We start from the raw sequence: 20,300 nt of genomic DNA on the forward strand, positions 1-20,300 counted from the left end.
GAAATAGCTGTATTAAGTTTAAAAGCATGGTTATTTTTGAAAAACACTAAATAATTTTTTGGAAAGCTAATTTTTAGACTTGGAAAATTTGATATGCATCATCACACTTCATTTACTTTGTACTTAGGTACACCAAAAAAATTTTGTCACACTGAGTACCAATCACCCTGTATAGATAGATAGATAAGTAAATTCTTGTACTTTGCTTGTTTATGGATATATTTTGATCAAACTTGGCATATTTATTTATTTTATTCTGAGCTATTATTATTTTACAAATACACACTTTATTACCCTCCACGTAGCAGCAAACCTTGGTACTCATTAAACTTAATGTTACATAGATTTAAGTGAAAATAAAATCAGGCAAATGGAAATTTGCTTAGTCTGCAGGTTTGCTGCGGCGGATATTAAGTATAGATTGGGTTAAAAACGAACACGACCACAAGGATGTTCACGATGTTGGCCACACGTTGGAAGATATAGAATATATATTCAGGCAAATCCTGAATATATATGTAAAAAAGGAAATGAATTAATTGTCTAGGAAGAGCTGTAACCTATATTATTAAAGAAATATGTAAAACATGTTAAATTAACAAGTCAACTTCGATTCTGCACAAACATATTGGAGTTTATTTTTGGAACTCCCGGTGACCAATAGTATTTAAGAGCGCCATTTTTATTCTCTCAGACTCTGTTAAGGGTGACAGACAGGCAAAAATTGATCACATTGTAACACTTTTTATATATGTTCACCGTCTCGTGAATGTTTATAGAATAAGTGTAAACATAGTGGATAGTGTCGGAAGATTATTTTATTTATTACATTCATACAATCAGTGATTAACATACCCTTTTAATGTGGTTAAGGCAACTTATGACCAAGTCGTGTTTAGGAAACTCTATCCAATGCTCGACGCTGGTGGTTGCTCCGTGAATCAGCATACATGTGTCAAGCCGTCGTGCAATCGAGCTCACTTTGGCAAGCAACTCGCTTAGGTTAGCTCCAGACTGTAAAATAATTGTGCATATAGAAGTCTAGAACATTTGGTTGCATGATAAGACACATTGATTTCAAAGTATAGTTATAGTAGTTACACCAAATTATTGAAAGTTATTAAATTTATGACAAAATGCAGATAATTTGATAAGTTGTCACATAAAGATTTTCACTGTTCTTAGTAATAACTCTGCCCATCCACACTCTAGTTTTTGGTTTCATTTTATCTTTAGGTCTGATGAAGACTGTTGTGATCTATTAAATTTTTCCTCAGTAAGTTAACCCATTGGCGCCGACTTACGAGCGTTACTCGTACGGCCGCTGCAGGCCCGGCGGCCGACTTACGAGAGCCGCTCGTGTCACCGCTAGGCAGCGCCATTTTTTATTTAGTTATTATTATTTTTCGGCCTTTTTGTTTCTTCTTACTATTATAATGTTTATAAATATATTGCTTCTTGATTTGTGTATTTACTCATTTATTTTAGCGAATAACAAACAATTTTGTGTTGCAATGGAAACCACATATCACCAAAAATCAGCTGCGGTAAGGTAAACAAACATTTTTTCTTTAAATGTTATTACTTATAAAAGTACACAACTTTTGATTTTCTAAGTAGGGAATCGATTGACCTTTATAATAGTAGTGTTATTTGGTGTCTGGATTAATCTTGGAATTTGTATATCAAGTTTACTTTCAAAATATTGTTTTTAAAATTTTAATTTTTATAATCTTTATATATATTTTTTTTTGAGTTTAGAACTTTGACTATCCAATTACCACTTTTCTGTAGACAATTTTACTGTGAACAAAATGGTGAAAGAATTATTAATTTATTACCTAAGGTTTTCTTTCTATAGCAGTTAGAGTAAAAGTCTACAAATTCGGTAAAATTAATTGCCGCCAGAGGGTGCTGCAGGTAGCGCATTAATTCCTTCCCCAATGGGTTAAGACAATAAACAAAATTAAAACACAAAGCTGATTTAATGACATAGCTTTGAAGTGGGTAAATTTACTATTTAGTATATATAATTACTATTTACATGCATGATGTTGAAAAACACAAATATACAAAATTAATACCTTATCCGCAACTTTAGAGAACCTCTCCGTGCCGTACATGAGCATCGTGTGTAACATGTCAAAATCTGGAGGAATGACACTAGCGCAGATCTCGGCTACAAAGTTGTGATCCTGTAAATAAGTTCTACACTTATAAAATTGTCAACAATATTAACAAACTTAACTGTATAAAGGCCATGTCACGCCGACTTCCGCCGCAGGGGTACCGCACGCGGACGTTTTTCCAAACATGTCATACCAAAAGTTTGCGTCCGCGGCGGGAGTTTTGAGATGATTTCATTACAATTTGTTTTACATAAGAAACACATATTGCCTGTTTAGTATGCCATGTAAACTATTATTTTTTTTTTAGTAGTCAAGTGTTTAAAAAGCAATTGAAGGTTTATTTATTTGTTAGTTTAGATACATTAAAAAGTGAGCTGAAATTATTTTTTTTAATTTAATTTAGACCTTTTGTTCGAAGTGCAAGCATTTTAAATATGGTTGAGGATAAAATTATCCACTTATAGTGTTTTGAATGTCATTTTTTGCTACACTGCAAAGAATATTTACTTTTTTAATTAAAACATACGACCATTTTAAAACTAATGTTTTTTTTTTTTTTTTTGCTAAGCCTTTTATGGAAAGTTCAAGTTGACATTGAATGTACAGTTTTGGATGCAAATTGAAACAGTTGATGAAACAACAAAACATTGTTTGTTTATAAAAAATTTGTTAGAAACATTAAATTTTCACCGTAAACATTATTTTTGCATGGTAAACAAATATGATTTTTTCTGGTCATAAACATATTACGAAGATAATACAAAACAACATACATCATCAAACAAAAGAAACATGTTAAATTTAATTTCAAACTGTATTAGTTTTAAACTTTAAATAGCTTGGCTATTTGAGATGCCCCTTAGCGCATACGCTAGACAAAACGCCCACCGCGGTAGTCTCAAAAAATTGCTCAGCTAGCAGGCGTGGGACACTACCTCATGCTCGCGGGCGCGTGGTACTCGCACCACACTCCCGGTGTGACTCGGCACATTTGATAACATGGTGAGCGATTTTTCAAAAATTTGCTCCCGCCACGGTAGCGAGCTCGGTGTGACTTGGCCTTAAGGAAGAATAGCTTATCATCAAACATATTATTTAAACAGACTGTACTTGTGTTTAGGGTCTTAAGTAGCTCTTTTACTCCATTGGGAGTAAAAATCAGCTGTTGTAAACTTTGATTGTAACTAGGGATGGTCAAGTCTCGAAATTTCGGGAAATTTTCGGGAAATTTTCAATCTCGTTACACGAGACGAGATTACTTTTTGGCCGAGATTTTTATCGAGACGAGAATAAAAAAAAAAAAAAAAAAAAATTAAAAACGCCTGCAGAAAGTCAATGCAATACCCGCAATACAGGAGCGTGTTGTAGTTGCGTTTCCTTTTCGAAGGCGTTCTTATTTAATTAATTCTTTTAATGTAAATATTACTTTAATTCTTTTAATGTAAATATTACTTTCATTATTTTAATAATATTACTTTAATAACATTTGAGAAGTTTTGTTAAGTGTAAGCAGTGTGAGGAATGTTTTATTACTACAGTATAAAAAAGTCAAAACAAGTAACTATTTTATAAAAATTAATATTGTTTTTATTTTATGATTTATTTTATTTTAGGATAAGTTGAACTCCTAACTGATATCACCATGTTTCCTAATCGTAGGCATTTTTAATAAGTTAGGCGTGATTAATAAAAAAATGTTATGCTGATGTTATTTAATGAAAGATTGTAAATATTCTTGCCTATTATCATTATTTTAGTATTTAAACAGTCATCTAACAATGTTACAAAATCAGGTAAAAATTTCGAACGTGCATTTCCCGTTGTGTATGAGAAGAGAAATCTTGTCTCGAAATTTTATGAGAAATAAAAAATCTCGTCTCGTCTCGTCTCAAACTAAAAATCCAATCTCGTCCATCCCTAATTGTAACCAATCCCATGTAAAAAATTGTTTATATATTGATTTAGTCGGTCGTAGCTTATTATTGCATTCTTGTTAATGTGTGACGGGTCGATTATATCGGTTAGTAAATAAATAATTAAATTTGTATATTAAAGCTAAACATTATAGAATGGATTCAATGGTAGGACAACTTCGTGTGAATCCGTCAGTATTCGGAAAATCAATACGCGTGCGCGCTTGACTTCGGAACCAATCAGAAAGCAGATGCTCCGGGCTCCGGGTACGAGGCTAGAGAGCTTCAGCGAGGAGATACCGTAGCGAAAGGACGTGTTTTGTTTTAGTCCATATTTCTTAAAACACAAAGACATCATTTGTACCTTCCACCGTGTCATAGCTACCTCCAAATGTATTTATTGTTAAAGTGAAGTGACCCGGATATCAACAACCGTTAACTTATCAGAACAAAATAGACTTAAAGTCAAGTTGGTGAAGCGGGTGACTGTGAATAGCAAAATGCCGGTCTTCGCATCATGGTGGGAAAATGGCGATGGCAGATCCTTGTCAACGAATGGTGACGACGCCGTGGCTAAACCTAACCTACGCAGTCGCAGGAGTGCTGACAACCGAATCCAGGATTAGACCTCGTCCGACTACGTTCATCTCATTATTACACCAGATAAGATTTAAAAATTAATTAGGCCATAGGCCCTATTACATAACTTAAGTATTATAAGTTAGTTGATCTAAAGAACTATCTTGAAGATTTAAGATTCGCCCAAATGAATATTTAATACTCTCTAACCAATTGAACTTTTCCTGTTTGTATTAATAAATTAATTTGTTATAAACAAGTGAAAGTTTATTTTATTTGTAGAACAGCCCACAAGATCTGTAGCTTAATGAAATTAAGTATTAAATATAAAAAGAGTAAATAAAATATTTACATTTAAATTGAAAGTAAGACAAAACATACCTTTTGAAAAGGTAAACAAACAAACAAGAAATAAACGACACAAATGTTAATAGATAGTTTGACATATCGATAGTAGATTATACAGTAACACAACCGTAATTGATGAAATGATTGAATCACTTATTGAATAGCTGCTTATTTGCATTAGCGAAATTTTAAACAAGTTTGAAGTCATTTTGAGAGGTTATCTTGCATGAAAAGTAATTTTTGTTTTCAAATTTGTATTTTTAAGTGTTGCAATGTGACGAAAAATATAGTTCATCACATGTAGGTATAAAGTGTCTTTTCAGCCATCACTCATTTTCCGACCGAGGTGAAGCCGAGGAAACTTGAGCTCGGGTCAAAAAGAGTCACTTTACGCCCTAGTGATGAAATATACTAATATAGCCTACAGCAATTCAAATAAAAAATTTACAATCGTAAATAAAAAATGTACAATTGTAATTTTTTTTATAAACAAGTTTACATGATTTGATTATCTTACTAATCTTACTAATATTATAATGTGAAAGTTTGTGTGTTTGTTTGTTTATTTGTTTGTTTGTTTGTTTGTTTGAAGTTCAATCACACATTAACTACTGGTTGGATTGAGCTGAAAATTGGTATGGTGATACCTCACATTCCCGATTAACATATAGACATATTCTTATCTCAGAAATCCTTTCGGGCTCCACCCCATTGGCTCTGGAGTTTCCCATGCTAACCTTATGAGTACTCATATTTAAAAGGAATTAAAAAATTTTGTCAGCTGTTTCTACTACACAAGTTGATCCTATGATAGTAAATAGTATTAAAAGTTATAAGGTTTACCAACAGGGTGCATCACTATTAAATTTTTGTATTTATGACAACAGCTAATTTGAACCAACTAGCAACAAAAAGCTGTGATATACAATGAGACATTTACTTTTTTTATTGTTTAGGTGCAGTTAAGAACATTATGGCTATGGTAGATGTGCTATATTATAGCATGCCGTAAATTAAAAGAACCAAATTTTCTCAAACCGTGTACTCTCTCATTACAAACGCAAAGCCAAGTATAACTGCAATACACATTTTATACTTTTATATGCCAACCCTGTACGAAGGACGGGTACTCTGCTAGTATTATAAATGTGAAAGTTTGTGTGTTTGTTTGAAGTTCAACGGATTGGGCTGAAATTTGGCATGGTGATAGCTCACATACCCAAATAACATATAGGTATATTCTTATCTCAAAAATCCTTCGGGCTCCGTCCCAGCAGCTCTGTAGTTCCCCATGTTAACCTTATGAGTATTAATATTTAAAGGGAGTTAAAGAATTTAGTCAGCTGTTTCATATAAAAAGTTGGTTCTATGGTATGCAAAAGCATTAAAAAGTTGTGAGATTTACGAACAGGGTGCAGCACTATTATTTTTTTGTATTTATGAAAAAAACGAATTTGAACTAAGCAGCAACAAAAAACTGTGATAAGCAATGAGAGCCGTCGAAGTAGGATTGTTTACAGTTATGTTTATGTTTTTAATTTCATGAATAATTTGTGACATTTTGCGAATTTTTGATAATTAATTTTTTTCTATTGTTAAGGTGAAGTGGTAGAACATTATGACTATGGTAGATGTGTAATACTATAGTATACTGTAAATTTAAAGAAGCAAATTTTATCAAACTGTTTTCTCCCCCATTGCAAACGCAAAGCTTAAGTATAACTCCAATATAAGCATTTTATTCTTATATGCCAACCCCGTACGAAGGACGGGTACTCTGCTAGTTAACTATAAATCATAACTATGTTGACTAGAAATTAAGAATATGACATCAGTTCTACCTGAATATTTTTTATCAGGTCCAATATGTGATTAAATATCTGTTTTTGAGTGTCCAAAGACGTTGTCCAAGGTTTGAGATCTTGCATTAGTTTTTGTACGTGAGCTTTATAAACAATCTCCAGATCTAAGTTGAATGTTCTGGCGAATTTCTCGGCTTCTTCAAATTTATATCGCTGAAGCATTCTAGCAAGCCTGTAAGAAGAAATGTTTTTTTTTATGCATGATATTTATAAAAAGCTTTGTACAGGTTTGAATACCCTCACATACCTTAGAATATTTAATACTGTTCTTAAAGAGCAATGAAAACCCAAAAAATGTTATTCGAGTGATTGATGATTTGAAATACTATTTTATTTATCTCCAAACAAACAAAAAATCTATATGTTTTAACAATGCCTATGACAATGAAACGCAATACATATTTACACTCAAGCTATAATTCAATACTGTAGAGGACAGTTAAAATATCAAGTAGGCTAGAGTTGAAAACTTAAAAGATGTTTTTCTATTGAAATTTTAAATCTAGACTACATAAAACAACAATCAACAAATATAACTCACCGCAGGTCTGGTAAACTTTCAAAAATGGTCTTTATCCTTATGGTATCAATTAGACCACTTCCAAAGCCTTCCAAGAAAAGAATGTCTTCTGCCTCTTTTTGGTCAATCAAAAAACTTATTTCTTGTACCGGCATTCTGAATTTTACCTTCCACTCTGTAACACAAGTTTAAAAGCAAAAATTAAATGACGTTTACAATAAATCAAGTTTGTAATTATCAAAATGGAATCAACATTTACTTCAATAAATTAAATAGTCTATTGAAAGTTATTCCAGAGGGAATTCATTTATTGGAATAACAAAAATATATATAGGGTGTTTATAAAAGAATGCCAGGGTTTTAAAAGGTCGTATCTCGGGGACTTTTCAAGATAATTAAATGATTTAAACGTCAAATTGAAGGGAAAAGAACAATGTTTTTTCTCTACTTTGATACAATTCGGAATAATCAATTAAAATTCAGATTTTCATCATTCTTGAGGGTAAAACTGGCTAAGACTGTACGCTTAGGGCGATCTGTTGGTTTATCTGATGTCTTAACTGAATCTTTTTATGCGCTAAATCTCTATCTTATACAGATAACGTGTTGATTTAGGTATGTTCTACTGAATATCAAGTAGGTATGTACTACATATCAAGTGATCGGCAAAGAAGTAAAGAACACTGGGATACCAAAATACAAAGTTGTTTTGTCAGCCACTTGAGTATTTTTGTGTGTACATCTTTTACGAGAAACCTAACTCAAAGTCAATTTTTTTGCCTCAGGGTGTTAACCAGTTCTTTAAGATAGTAAATTATTATTTGTGATTATTCAATTGTGTTTTGCTCTAAAACCCCTTTAAAAATGTACATTCTTCAATAAGGAAAATAAAAAAAAATCCATAAATCATTAATTCTTCAACATTTTCTTTTATCACTTCCTACACCTACATAACTGTTATTTTGTAAAGTGCTAAACAAATTTTTACTTATAAAACTTTTTAACTAGTATTTTTATTAAATTTGGTGGATTTAAAGTAAACATAGCTAAACACTGTTGGGCTGGACGAGTTTGATGCAGGGTCTAATAGGAGGGTTGTTTGTTAAATTATACAATGATCTAGCCAGAACTTAAAACACCTTTAGTTGCTAGACTTGTTTTCACAAAAATGGAATGGCATGTCAGAGACTAGATCAAGTCTAGATTTGGCGTAGCAGTTTTTTCTCAGTGCTCACTCAATAACAGATCTCATAATCCAGTCATAATGCTAAAGGATAGTCAGTAATTACAGAGCTGGTTACCTAGACTTTATTTGTTTTAACTGACTTATCAGTGACTCAGTGAGACCTGTGACTGAAACTGTGACTCTTAACTTAAGGCAATTTAATTTTTGTTATAATCTGTGCCAGTGGCACTTCTATAGAAGAATCACCTTTTTAAATATATAGATTTTTGTGAATATATGCTAGGAATCCAACCAATCCATCTAAAGTCCTAAGACTCATCAACACACTCACATGAACTTGTCACAAACCTGGCCACGATATCAACACTATGGCGTGTTCCGGACGATGGACCAACGCCATTAGACTGCACTCTTCTGAACTATCTCCGCTGCCCTCCAAGACTACAAAGTCTCCTACAGGAAACTGGGAGAACAGCGCCACAGGAGTGAGAGTGTGTAAACAAACTTGTATGATGTAACCGGACTCACACAGCGCAAACAATACACTGGAAAAAAAGCTAGTTAATCCACTGTAAGTTGTGATCAGTACTTGCATATAATACTTTGCCAAATTTTCATACCAGATATGTTTTTATACGAGTTGATACTTTTTGACTTTCAGTTTAAGGAAAAAAAAATAACTTATCTATTTTTGGTGACGGTAAAAATGTTTATATTTCAGGATCTAGAATCTGATTCCATTCTCAATGAGAAAACAATCTTCACGAGACATGTCCATTGTGTTCGCCTATCCCCCATTTGTTCTATTCCTTAAGAAACTCTTTCGTGTTCTGTTTGTTTTTCCTTTTGCAATTTCAAGCTTTGACTGGGTTTGTGTACTAAAAATGTATAAGATTGAGGTACTTCCTCATTCAGATTTCAGATTTCACAACGTGAAAACACGTTTTTTAATATAATCTTGATAGAAAACAATTAACACAAACCTAATAAGAAGCAAAATGGCCACTTCAGTCTGGAATTATTTGAATTTTGGCAAGATCCCAGAGTGGGAGAGACGCTAATATCCCTGTTGTCAGTGTGACCAACAGCAAAGTATATACTGTATGTTGATGCTTTATCTCTTGTAGGTCCACTTGGCCGCTGCGCAACTTGGTGAAAATCAGAGAGTGTTTATTAGCAAAGCACAAAGCTAGTTTTGGCAGCAAAATCCAGCCTGACTGTTTTTCATAAGCATTTAGCTAACTTGTCAGGTTTGTGTTCATTGTGTAAAATGTCCACAATAATCTTTCAAGTGACACAGACTACTAACCGAACATTTTTCTTTTAAGTCTGACATCACAAGCCTTTTTTTAATAACTTTAAATTCATCTTTAGCAGCTGTGAGGAATTTTTAGCTGTGTACACAAGAAATATATATTTGACAATGTATTTATATATAGATTTTTTAGTTATGGCCACACAATTAAATAGTAGCCTAGACAAAAAATATATTACAATACTACAACTACTGTATAATCAATATTAATAATAATGAATATAAAAATAAATCTATAATAATAATATGAATATTTTTTCAAGTTCAAGTTTAGTCTAAGTAATCTAGTTCATGGTATTTTTTCTGTGATAATGACTTCAATTAGAATATTGTGTTATATTAAATGTCTACATTTGGTAAGACTGAATAAATGACTATTCATTGACTTTTAATTCATAAATTCATAAAAAAATAATGTAGTTTAGCATTTACTAATCCGAACTGCGGTGTGATATATGATAATTAATTTTTTATCGGGGGTGAAAATAAAATATCTTGTGTACATACAGACAGTAATCTAAATGGAATCTATTGGAAAAATGTTTTTATTTAGTAATTTAATTACCTGTCATTAAAAACGCCTCCAAATTTGACAACTTTATAGTCATCAAACAATTCACAAATTGCTGAATCATAGTTTTCTGTAGTGAAGAAACACATTTGTTGTAAAGATCCTAATATCATGGCCTTATCTTTTGATAAATTTGTTCCCATCAGGACCTGAAAATTTGAGTTTTTCATGACATTCTATCCTTAACCTAAGCTAATAAACAGTTGATAAACAAGTGTATAATAAGAGTATACAGTATATGGTTTTATTAACTAATAAAATTTTCCAATACTGAAAAAGTACTCTTCTCCTATAAAATATATACTATTAATTCTTTTCTTCGGCAGTATATACCTTTTATTTAAGGAGGACTGAAGCACTGTGTCTGTTTCTTATCATATAGAAAAGTAATTAGCGGTTGCCACATTTTGAATCTAGCCTCCAGGATTCAAAACAACAAAAAACCTAATTTTCCTATATCAAATGCATGTTTTTTGGGTTTAACACTAAAGGCCACATTTAATTTAGAGTTTAACCCAAATAACATGCATTTTAGATGGGAAAATTAGGTATTTTGTTATTTACACAAAATCTAAAAGAGACTAGAATCTAAAAAAAGATAATCTAAAAAAGAAAATATCTTTTTGTAAGTGTAAATTACAAAGTTGTTAAAAATTAAAAAACCTAAATAATAGTATTATGTTTATGTCCATTGACAAAAGTTCTAGCCTATGTTGTTGTGTAGGTAATATTGACATATTAAATCACAGTAGGTAGTTTTTTAAATCACTTTCTATAAATTGTCATAGAAATCTTTGGAACCTAAGACGTACCTTTTTGTGATCAGTTCCAGCTGGTACTATAAGTTAAAAACCTATTTTTTGAATAATAAATCAATAATTTTAAAATCTCACCTTTGACCTCAAATTTTGGACTTGATACACTTCAGAAAATAACACATCTTTTGTGACATCCTCCATAGAACCATTTCCATTAGAAAATGCTTCATGCAGTTTTGAAAAATTTGTTTCTGTTGATCTGGAAAACGAAACACATTAGGCAATGGGAACTGTTTTACATTTAAACACTTGCGTAGATAATAAATATAATAAACATAAAAACAAATAAATTTAAAAAAATAAAACGTGAAGAGCCACAATAAAACTACGAAAAGGGAAAAGCCTTATGTAACAAAAGAAAAAGTAATTAAATTGTATCCTCTTACCTTCTGTGTTATCTTACACACACCTTATTACTATTGGCCAATTTTAAAAGCGTTTTGACAAACTAAACTAGGCCTACCATAATATTTTACTGGTTACACGATAAAACCAACAATATGAATAAAAATTAACATCATAAGAGCTGCTAACTCCCAATTACTATTTGACAAAGTACAAGTAGCAAGCTTGCTAAGAACATGAAAATAGTTATTTGTGCAACTAGTGAGAAAAGTGAGCAATTGACTCACTCGAGAGAAATCCTTACTCACGAGCCGTAGGCGAGTGAGGAATGGTTTCTCGAGTGAGGCAATTGTACTTTGAACTCGAGTTGCACATTATACTTTTCCTACAGTTACCATAAAACAAATAAATTGGTGAAGAAACATAACCTATTTTTACACAGAAGTGAACTTTTAATATAACATTTAATGTGAAGTGACAAATACAACAGTACAACAGCTGACCAGCTGATTTACAGCCAGTGCTGCCAACGTATTTCGCGCGCATACGGTGTTGCCTGCATGTTACGCGCTCACTATTTCGTGCCTTCACGTTGAAAATCTGGAGTGAGACAAAGTAATTAGAGTGAGACAATGTTAACATTGTCTCACTGATGAGAGAATTGGCCACTTTGCTTTCTCAAATCAGTGAGAGAACATGTACATTGTTAAGTAACTGTAGGAAAAATTAATTAATCTTATTAAGATTAGGTTAAAACTACGTAACTAGGATAGTTGTGGCTAGGTCTTGCGATGATGGAAAAATAACCTCTCTCAAGAAATTTAGATTTGTTTGTTTAAAAACCATTAGGTCTACTCACAAATAAACCCCGGTATGGATCATAAACATAAACTAATGACGTTGTTGGCCCAAATCCTATCCTGCAGACTAAGCGAATTTCAACTTGTCTGATTACATTTTTACTTAAATATTTTCATAAATAATACATATTTATTCAATATTTAAATAACATTAGATTTAACGAGTGCTTAGGTTTACTGCTACGGGGAAGGTAAAAAGTGTTTTTTGACCATACGTCAATAGTAAAGGATGAAATAAATAAATTTGAAAAATGTTATCAATATATATCCATAAACAAGTAAACTAGGCTACAACAATTTTCATTTTCTCCATAAGAATAACATTGGAATTTTGAATTACACTATTTTTGAATTTTCTCCGTGACCGTTATGCATATAACAGCGCTTCAATATACTAAATGATTTCTTTTTTTAAACTCTACAAAACGGTTTACAAAGAAATTGCAAAATTTTTTGTTTTTAGGGTCAAAAATGGGAAAACCCCATTTTACCCCATAAACCCCCGTTCTCATGGTCCGATTATGCTGGATCGAAACGTAGGTTTACACGTTTGTACCAAATTTCATAAAAATCGGATAATTTTTGCTCGAGTTATCGCGCTAGCGGACATATATATATATATATATATATATATATATAAAATTTGAACGGATGGTGTTTTTGGCCTCTAGGGATCTCCAAATGAAAAATTAAATCGCTCAGGTCTTGCCATGAGTACTACGGTAATAGCTTATTCCCTATATGGGAAATTCGCTAAAACATAAAAAACCGATAAAAAACCGAATACTGTATATATTTTTATTACAGACTTGATAAAAGGACAACATTCCATTTCAAGTCGATGATAAATAATAAGCGTTTTATTGTATCCAATCTTGTGTCTTAAGAATGGGAAGATCATACATTTTCTTGAAGCCTATTCAAATAAGCTTAGTATTTGAAATGGAAAATGTTGACTTCTCCTAATTTCTCTGCATGATTAAATAAATGGAAGCAAGCAACTTAAAACAATAAAGCTTGCACAAACATAATGCCTACCTGTAAATCTTTCCATTTGATGTTGTTACTATGATGAACCCTGATTCGTTACTTCCACAACATGAAATAGTTACAAAGTTTGGCCCAAATTCATTGTTCGTGATTTGCCTGGAACAACAAACATTATTTTTATTTACCACTTTAATTGAAAAATAATTTGAAACCTGTGAGATGGTATTAATGTTCCTTAAAAACATGTGTTGTTTATTATTGAATAATAAAGTAATAAACTAATTTCTTTTATCCAACTTTTATTGTTTTTATTTGATTATGGGCTGCAGAAAATATTAAAAGAATGGATTTAAGAGTGAATGTTGAAAAACTAAGCAATTCTCAATCATGGAGAAGGTGGAAACGCCCGATTGAATTAGTTTTGAGACATCATGGAATTAGTGATCTGATTACTGGTGAAAAGACAAAACCTGTAGAAACAGAGGAGCAGAAGCTTAAGGATTTCAAGAAAGATGACACCTTAGCTCAGGTACCTACTTATTGTAAATGCTCTAGACGATTCACATGTAGAATTAACAGCTACTTGTGAAAGTGCACATGCAATGTGACAGAAGCTATTGAGTATATGTCTCATTAACAGTAGCGTAGCCAGGATTACGTTAAGGGGGGGGTTATTTAACGTGACCATGCCGGGGGGCCTGGGGGGTATGGAATACCCCCCAGCCGAGAGGGAGGTCCGAAAAATAATGAATAATAATGAAAAATAATAGCTGTAAACTAGCGTTTTTATGCAATCTAGACATATTAATTTTTAAAACATAAATTGATTTTTAATTGAGTTTTTATTATATTTATCCTATTTGATTAAGGTGTTTAAACATGAATTTAAATTTGTTACCGTTTTACAGAAGAATATTAAAAATGTTACTAAAATAATTTCTTAATAGTTTAGCATGCTTTTCATTTTGCTCACTTTGGCCTAACTTCCGTTTCTTCCCAGGCCGCTTACAATTATCATCACTCATTCTTCAGGACTATCTTAGTTAATTCAACTTCAGATATGTAAATGTAATTAATCACAAGGATAATGATGAGATAACATAATATTTCAGCACCCAATAATCGATACGTAATTTAAAGCCCCGTTCACACTGCGCGAGTTTACAAGCTACACGCCGGATTTTTTACACGCAGCTAGTAAAATAGCTCAGTGTGAACGACGAACTCGCTCAAAAGCTGCTTGTAAAAAAGCTCTGGAAAAAGTTGACGCTGCCACTACTTTACACGCCAACTCGCCAGCTTTTGAGCGAATAGGCGTGTAAAGTAGCCGAGTGTGAACACAGTTGCTTGTGCTTGTGCGCATGTTATTCAAAGATGTCGGAGGATTTGGTTCAAGCTAGCTACTGAGCGTGTGGAAAAAGCATCGTGTGAACGACTACAAGCACACTCGCCGACTCGCCGGCGTCTTTCTACACGTCTGCGAGTTGGCGAGTGGACAAGCTCCGTGTGAACGAAATACAAGCACACTCGCCGGCTTCTAACACGCTGGCGAGTAGCTTGTAAACTCGCCCCGTGTGAACGAGGCTTTTTATCTAAAAGTTCACAACCTCAAATCACGGTCAATTGTTTTACAACCCACTCAGTAACGCAGTAGGGCATCAGTGATCTGTCTAGTGTGAGTGTCTATGTGACTACTGAACTGACAGTGACACTAACCAACCAGACTACTCTCCCGCGCAAAATGACGGCTAGCGAATCCACAGTGGGAACGGGGAGCGAGTAGAACTGGTGGAAGTGGAACCACTAGTACTGTTGCAGCTCTGACTACATGGCTACATGTGATAGAATCAATGCCCACCCCCGTACAGTCGTAGTGTACACCTTTTGCCGTGACATAAAATATGTTGTAAAACACTTAATATATTTCTAAGACAAGGTAAATTGTTTGGCACTTTCTTCATTTACTGGTTAGCATAAAAGTATAGTACGAAAACATATTTACTTCAACAGTAAAATATATATATATAGGGACACCCAAGGGGGGGGTTGTAACCCCCAAAACCCCCCCCTTGGCTACGCCACTGCTCATTAAGTCAGAGACTAGATAGAACGATGGAACAGTTCTTTACATCTAGTATAACTGATGGAGAAGATTTGATCAAATATATCTCAAGATTGCAGTTAAACTTCAGAGAAGAGAATGATGAACTTAAAAAGCATAAAGCTTCAGAACTGCCAGGACTTGTGTTGATGTCAAGGATTATGAGTACAACACCTAAAGAATTCTCTGAGTTCAAGAGTGTGTGGGAAAGCATACCAGTGAAAGACAGAAGTGTTGATTTGTTAATAGAGTACTCGTCTGATTGAGTCCAGGCTACCTAGGTCTATGAATTCTGATAATGGACAAACCTTGCAGGTTAGAGAAATAGCACAAGTTCATTGTCAGAAGGCAAAAAGTATTCGGTAAAGAAGAAAATCAAGTGTTTTAATTGTAAGGGACCGCACTATGCGAGTCAGTGTCCAAAGAAATCAGAAAAAGACAAGAATAAGACTGAGCCTAGAAAAGTTAACAGTGGTCCATTCTTGTGTTTTGTAGCAAAGGAGCACAGGAAAGACAACTTTATTGCAGACTCTGGAGCATTGCAGCATATGTGTTTCCTGAGAGACTTCTTTCACACATATCAGAGGTTTGCTTCACCAATTAACGTCACTGTGGGTAACGGTGAAGATATTGAGGCAGTTGGGGAGGGAAGTATTCGAGTAAGTGAGATATTAGTAAGAACCGATATATCACAACTTTAGAGAATGTATGGAATGTATGCATGGAACTCCCATGTTGACCATGTTGTCAGCAAAATCACATCTGGAATTTATGCAATTTATAGAATGTCTAAATTTTGTTCAGCAGATATTTTGAAAAAGCTTTATTTTGCTTTCATTGAATCCGCAATATCATTTGGCATAAGTGTTAATGGTGGAACATCAAAGAAAAATTTGGACAGAATTTTAATTTTGCAGAAAAGAGCAATAAGACTAATGTTAAATTTAAACTGGGATGTTTCCGTACGTGATCATTTCTTAGCCATGGGTATAATGACTGTGTACGGCATTTATGTTTTCCATACCGTTCTTTTAACTAAAAATCTTTTGTCTGAAAGTATGTTACCTAAACTAGGGGATAATCACGAATATGGCACCCGGCATAGAAACAAAATTGCTGTTGGTGCCCATAGATTGGAATTTTATAACAAAAAACCGTCATGTGCTGGAAGAAAATTTTTGGAAGGGCTTCCAGAGGGGTTGAGGAAAATTGATGATTGTAAAAAATTTAAATCCCAGCTTAAAATATACTTAACACAAAAAGTACTGTATAATTTTGACGAACTGTACAGCTGATATTATGTTGTAAGTTTAAGTAGTTTAAGAATTTTGACGCCATTCAATGTACATAGGGCCTACTTGTATGATTTATGAATAAAGTTATTTTCAATTCAATTCAATTCAATGGTACGTTCCCAAGCTAGGAAGGATGTCAGTCTGAGTTCAGCACAACAGTTAAGAAAGGATTTATTTTCAAAGTAACTACAGAAAATTTGGCAATATTATATTAACATAATGTAGAAACAATAGGCCTATCAATATCAATCATTGAGATGGGGACGCCACCTAGGTGCATATTTTAACCCAAATATGATTGAAGGATGATTGTAGAATGGTGTGAGATGATCTGTGTGGCTTTGTTACTGACTAAGATCAGCTTTTCATTAGCCTAAAGCCCAATGATCAGGATCAGCTGGGTCAAGTTTCAAACCATCAAAAAGCTACTGACTCAGGATCGAACCGGCGACCATTTGATTGCCAGGCAAGCACTATAACCACTCAGCTCCAGTCCAGTCAGTCACTGTTATTAAGTCACTAGTCACTCTTATTAAGCTAGTCACTCTCACCTACCCAAGAAGAATAACTTTTAAGGACACTGACCTTTCAAAGACTTGATCCTTTTTTTGAATGTGGTAGAAAATCAATTTGTTCTTTACTCCTAGAATGAGGAATCTGCCGCAAGGAGACACAGCAAAGGCTTCAATCTGATTGTCACACAGAACAGAACAGAGAACAGAGCTGCAATCTGGTTTGAACACGTGAACTGCTGTATCCACAACCACGCACAAACCAATGTGAGGAGCAAACTGGGCCTTCACTCTCGGCAAATGCTTGGGCTGTACAAACATCAGAAATCAATTAAGTTTCTATGTATCGTATAAAAATATTGTTTCAATGCATGAAGGCTTTTATACTGTTACTTAAGGTACTGTAGTCCAGATTTTTGTCATTAATTTCTTATTTTGTTTTTGTAACCGTGATGTTGTAATCTTTAAAACATATTTTTTACAAAATAATTTTGGAAATCAAAAAATGAAGAACAGGATGGAATACATAGAAGAAAAATCTATAGGCTAACATTAATAACTGAATACCGGTAGTCAAAAAGTCCAAAGTTTGTTACATTTACAAAATTAGGAAACGTGTTAGTATAACTAAGGATAACTTCTTGATCAGCATTGTACAGGTTATTAAATTTACGGAAAGTAAATAAAAGAAACGTCTTCCCTAACACTGAAAAAAGTTAACACTTTTTAAGTGTTATAAGACGTTTCTTTTATTTACTTCCCGTATAACTAGGACGAAAAATATCAACAGTTATGTTCTCATTTGGTTTTATCCTTTTGTCGTAGATAAAGGTAACGATTTTTTCATCACTTTGTACAGTATGAACATACTTTACTTGGGCGACCATGTACAAGCTTATTTCCACACAGTTGAATATTACGAAAACTGTCAATTTCCAATTTAAATATCCTAAACATTATTGCCTACCACTACATGGAAATGATCACAATTGCCACACCTGTTGTAAACAGTAGCTATGCAGAATAGCTCATAATCGCACCACAAAGGGAATGTAACTTATCATTCCCGCTAGCTAATCAGCTGATTTTACTGTTGGCGTTTCAACACCAACCACAGTTGCTGATCAGGTATGTTAAGAACCGGTAAGAAAAGAACATAATCTAAATGACATTTTCTATAAAGCTAAAAAGTTAATCTGTGTGGTATGATAAGGGTGTCATGATGGTAGGAAAAATCTTGTTTGTAATACGAGCACAAACAGTTATTGCGGCTTGAGAAATTTCGAGACGTACTTTGCGCTCTTGATACACAAATAGCTATTTCCTGTTCCAAACAACTTGAATTTTCTCTTTCGTTCAACGGGAGCACTAATGTCTGTATACTTTTATGATGAAGAATATTGTTCAAAGGTGACAAATAGTAACTTCTCTCAATTCTTACTGTGCTACAAAATATTGCATTGTGGCTAATGCTGCAAAATTGGACTTAAAGTGGACTTTATTGCAAACACTTCTACTTTGAGATAGGTGACTGTAAAACGTTAAATCAAAAATTTAAAGAATGACCAGGTATGTTGAGGTATGTTGACCATAACTAGGCCTACAACTATTAGGCCTAAGTTATAGGCTACTTTATGATTACCGGTATAAAAAAACTTACCTAATAATAGTGTTAGGTATAGGTTGTGTTTTTTAATCTTTCATTCTCAATAATTAATAGTAGGCCTAAACTTACCTGAGATAAATGTGTTTTTTCATAAGTTAGGCCTACATTACCTAGACCTTATCTACTTCTGTGTTCATTAGTAATGTGACGAGTTGAGTTGGCGAGTCGCGTTGACTCGAGTCAAGACACGAGTCGAGTCAACTTGAGTCATCTCATTCACAACTCGAGTTGGTACGAACTCGTACAGAGAAGCCGTAGCTACACAAACTCGAAACGTAACGAGTCCGACTCGCAAAACTATTTACGCTATTGGCTCACAGCCTCAAAGTGAGTCAAGAAACCGAACTCATACGGAAAAAGCCGAACCTTTACGAACTCGGGACGTAACGAGTTGACTCACGAAACGTAAACGCTATTGGCTGAATGCGAATTCAGCCGACTCGCCAAACTATAACCCTATTGGCTGCGCTGCGAGTCTCGACCCGAACTCGACCGATGGAAGCGGAAGTTTCACGATGATACCGAGTTGAGTCTGACTCGAGTTGACATAGTCGTGAGTCGAGTTTGACTCGAGTCAAGAAAATACTCGACTCGTTACATCACTAGTGTTCATGTAGTGAAGAGCCCACAGTACAATCAGTCCGGGTAGATGCATTGCTGCAAAGTCCAGCAATAAATTAACTAAAATGACTCCAACATTTACCTCGTCTCCAGCATGAATGGCTGCAAGTGTGTTTGTTTCATAAACAGCAACATCATTAATGGCGCAAGCCCTTGTACCGAAATTTGCAGTTTCTTCTTCAAGGTTGAAGCCAACATTAACTTCCTTCCACATTTTTATTTGATCTAGAAAAAAACAGAAAATAAATTCATATGGTAGGCCTACCTAGCCTATTTTAAGAATGATTAGGGGTTTCAGACTGTTCAAATAGGCTAGCCTATTTAAGTTTGATGTTCAAAAACGTTATTTTTTAGTGAAATAACCAATTATATTATCTTAAGTGGGATGGTATGGTATATTACAAGGTTCAAAATTGTAGTTTTGTAAAACTAAACCTACCTACGTACGTCTTATGTGTAGGCCTAAGTTGACGTTGACATACAGTAACTTTTTTTTACAATAAAAATTTAGAGTAGGCTACTTTAAAAATAAAAACATTTAATTCGTGTTAAACCTAGAACCTTCGCTATAAGAATACATGCTACAGCTACATTTATTTTACTTTTCAAGCGGATTAGCGGACGCTTAAATTACTAAATTAGTTCTTAGTTGGACTTTATTTTTAAAAA

The 20,300-nt window shown here is 33.7% G+C and overlaps 2 protein-coding genes across 2 annotated transcripts in view; both read right to left on the reverse strand.

The window, feature by feature from the left end:
* LOC128989003 (kinetochore-associated protein 1-like) overlaps window positions 1-11,420 on the reverse strand; it is a 61,481-nt gene extending 50,061 nt beyond the window's left edge. The window contains exons 1-7 of the mRNA XM_054410856.1: window positions 11,317-11,420; window positions 10,418-10,572; window positions 8,886-9,082; window positions 7,373-7,526; window positions 6,811-7,003; window positions 2,085-2,195; window positions 856-1,014 (exon numbers count right to left, since the gene is read on the reverse strand). Coding sequence (XP_054266831.1) covers window positions 856-1,014; window positions 2,085-2,195; window positions 6,811-7,003; window positions 7,373-7,526; window positions 8,886-9,082; window positions 10,418-10,572; window positions 11,317-11,382 — 1,035 coding nt within the window. The 5' untranslated portion in view covers window positions 11,383-11,420. The remainder of the gene's footprint in view (window positions 1-855; window positions 1,015-2,084; window positions 2,196-6,810; window positions 7,004-7,372; window positions 7,527-8,885; window positions 9,083-10,417; window positions 10,573-11,316) is intronic.
* A 2,060-nt stretch (window positions 11,421-13,480) lies between these two features.
* On the reverse strand, window positions 13,481-19,850 carry LOC128989004 (uncharacterized). Its single transcript, XM_054410857.1, has 3 exons — window positions 19,714-19,850; window positions 17,418-17,653; window positions 13,481-13,592 (listed from the first exon to the last, which is right to left on the reverse strand). The coding sequence occupies exons 1-3, from the start codon at window positions 19,843-19,845 to the stop codon at window positions 13,481-13,483; spliced, it is 480 nt and encodes a 159-aa protein (XP_054266832.1). The 5' UTR covers window positions 19,846-19,850.
* Between the last annotated feature and the right edge of the window lie 450 nt (window positions 19,851-20,300).

This window comes from Macrosteles quadrilineatus, unplaced genomic scaffold (assembly GCF_028750875.1).
Source record: "Macrosteles quadrilineatus isolate MER2022 unplaced genomic scaffold, UCM_ALF_1.0 Scaffold_3__2_contigs__length_128488019, whole genome shotgun sequence".
Lineage (NCBI taxonomy): Eukaryota > Metazoa > Arthropoda > Insecta > Hemiptera > Cicadellidae > Macrosteles > Macrosteles quadrilineatus.

Coding starts and splice junctions, on each gene's coding strand:
- LOC128989004 (XM_054410857.1), bottom strand. CDS start 19,845: ATGTGGAAGGAAGTTAATGTTGGCTTCAACCTTGAAGAAGAAACTGCA. Junction 17,654..19,713: donor CCATTCATGCTGGAGACGAG/GTAAATGTTGGA, acceptor ATGTTTGTACAG/CCCAAGCATTTGCCGAGAGT. Junction 13,593..17,417: donor AAGGATCAAGTCTTTGAAAG/GTCAGTGTCCTT, acceptor TTGTTGTTCCAG/GCAAATCACGAACAATGAAT.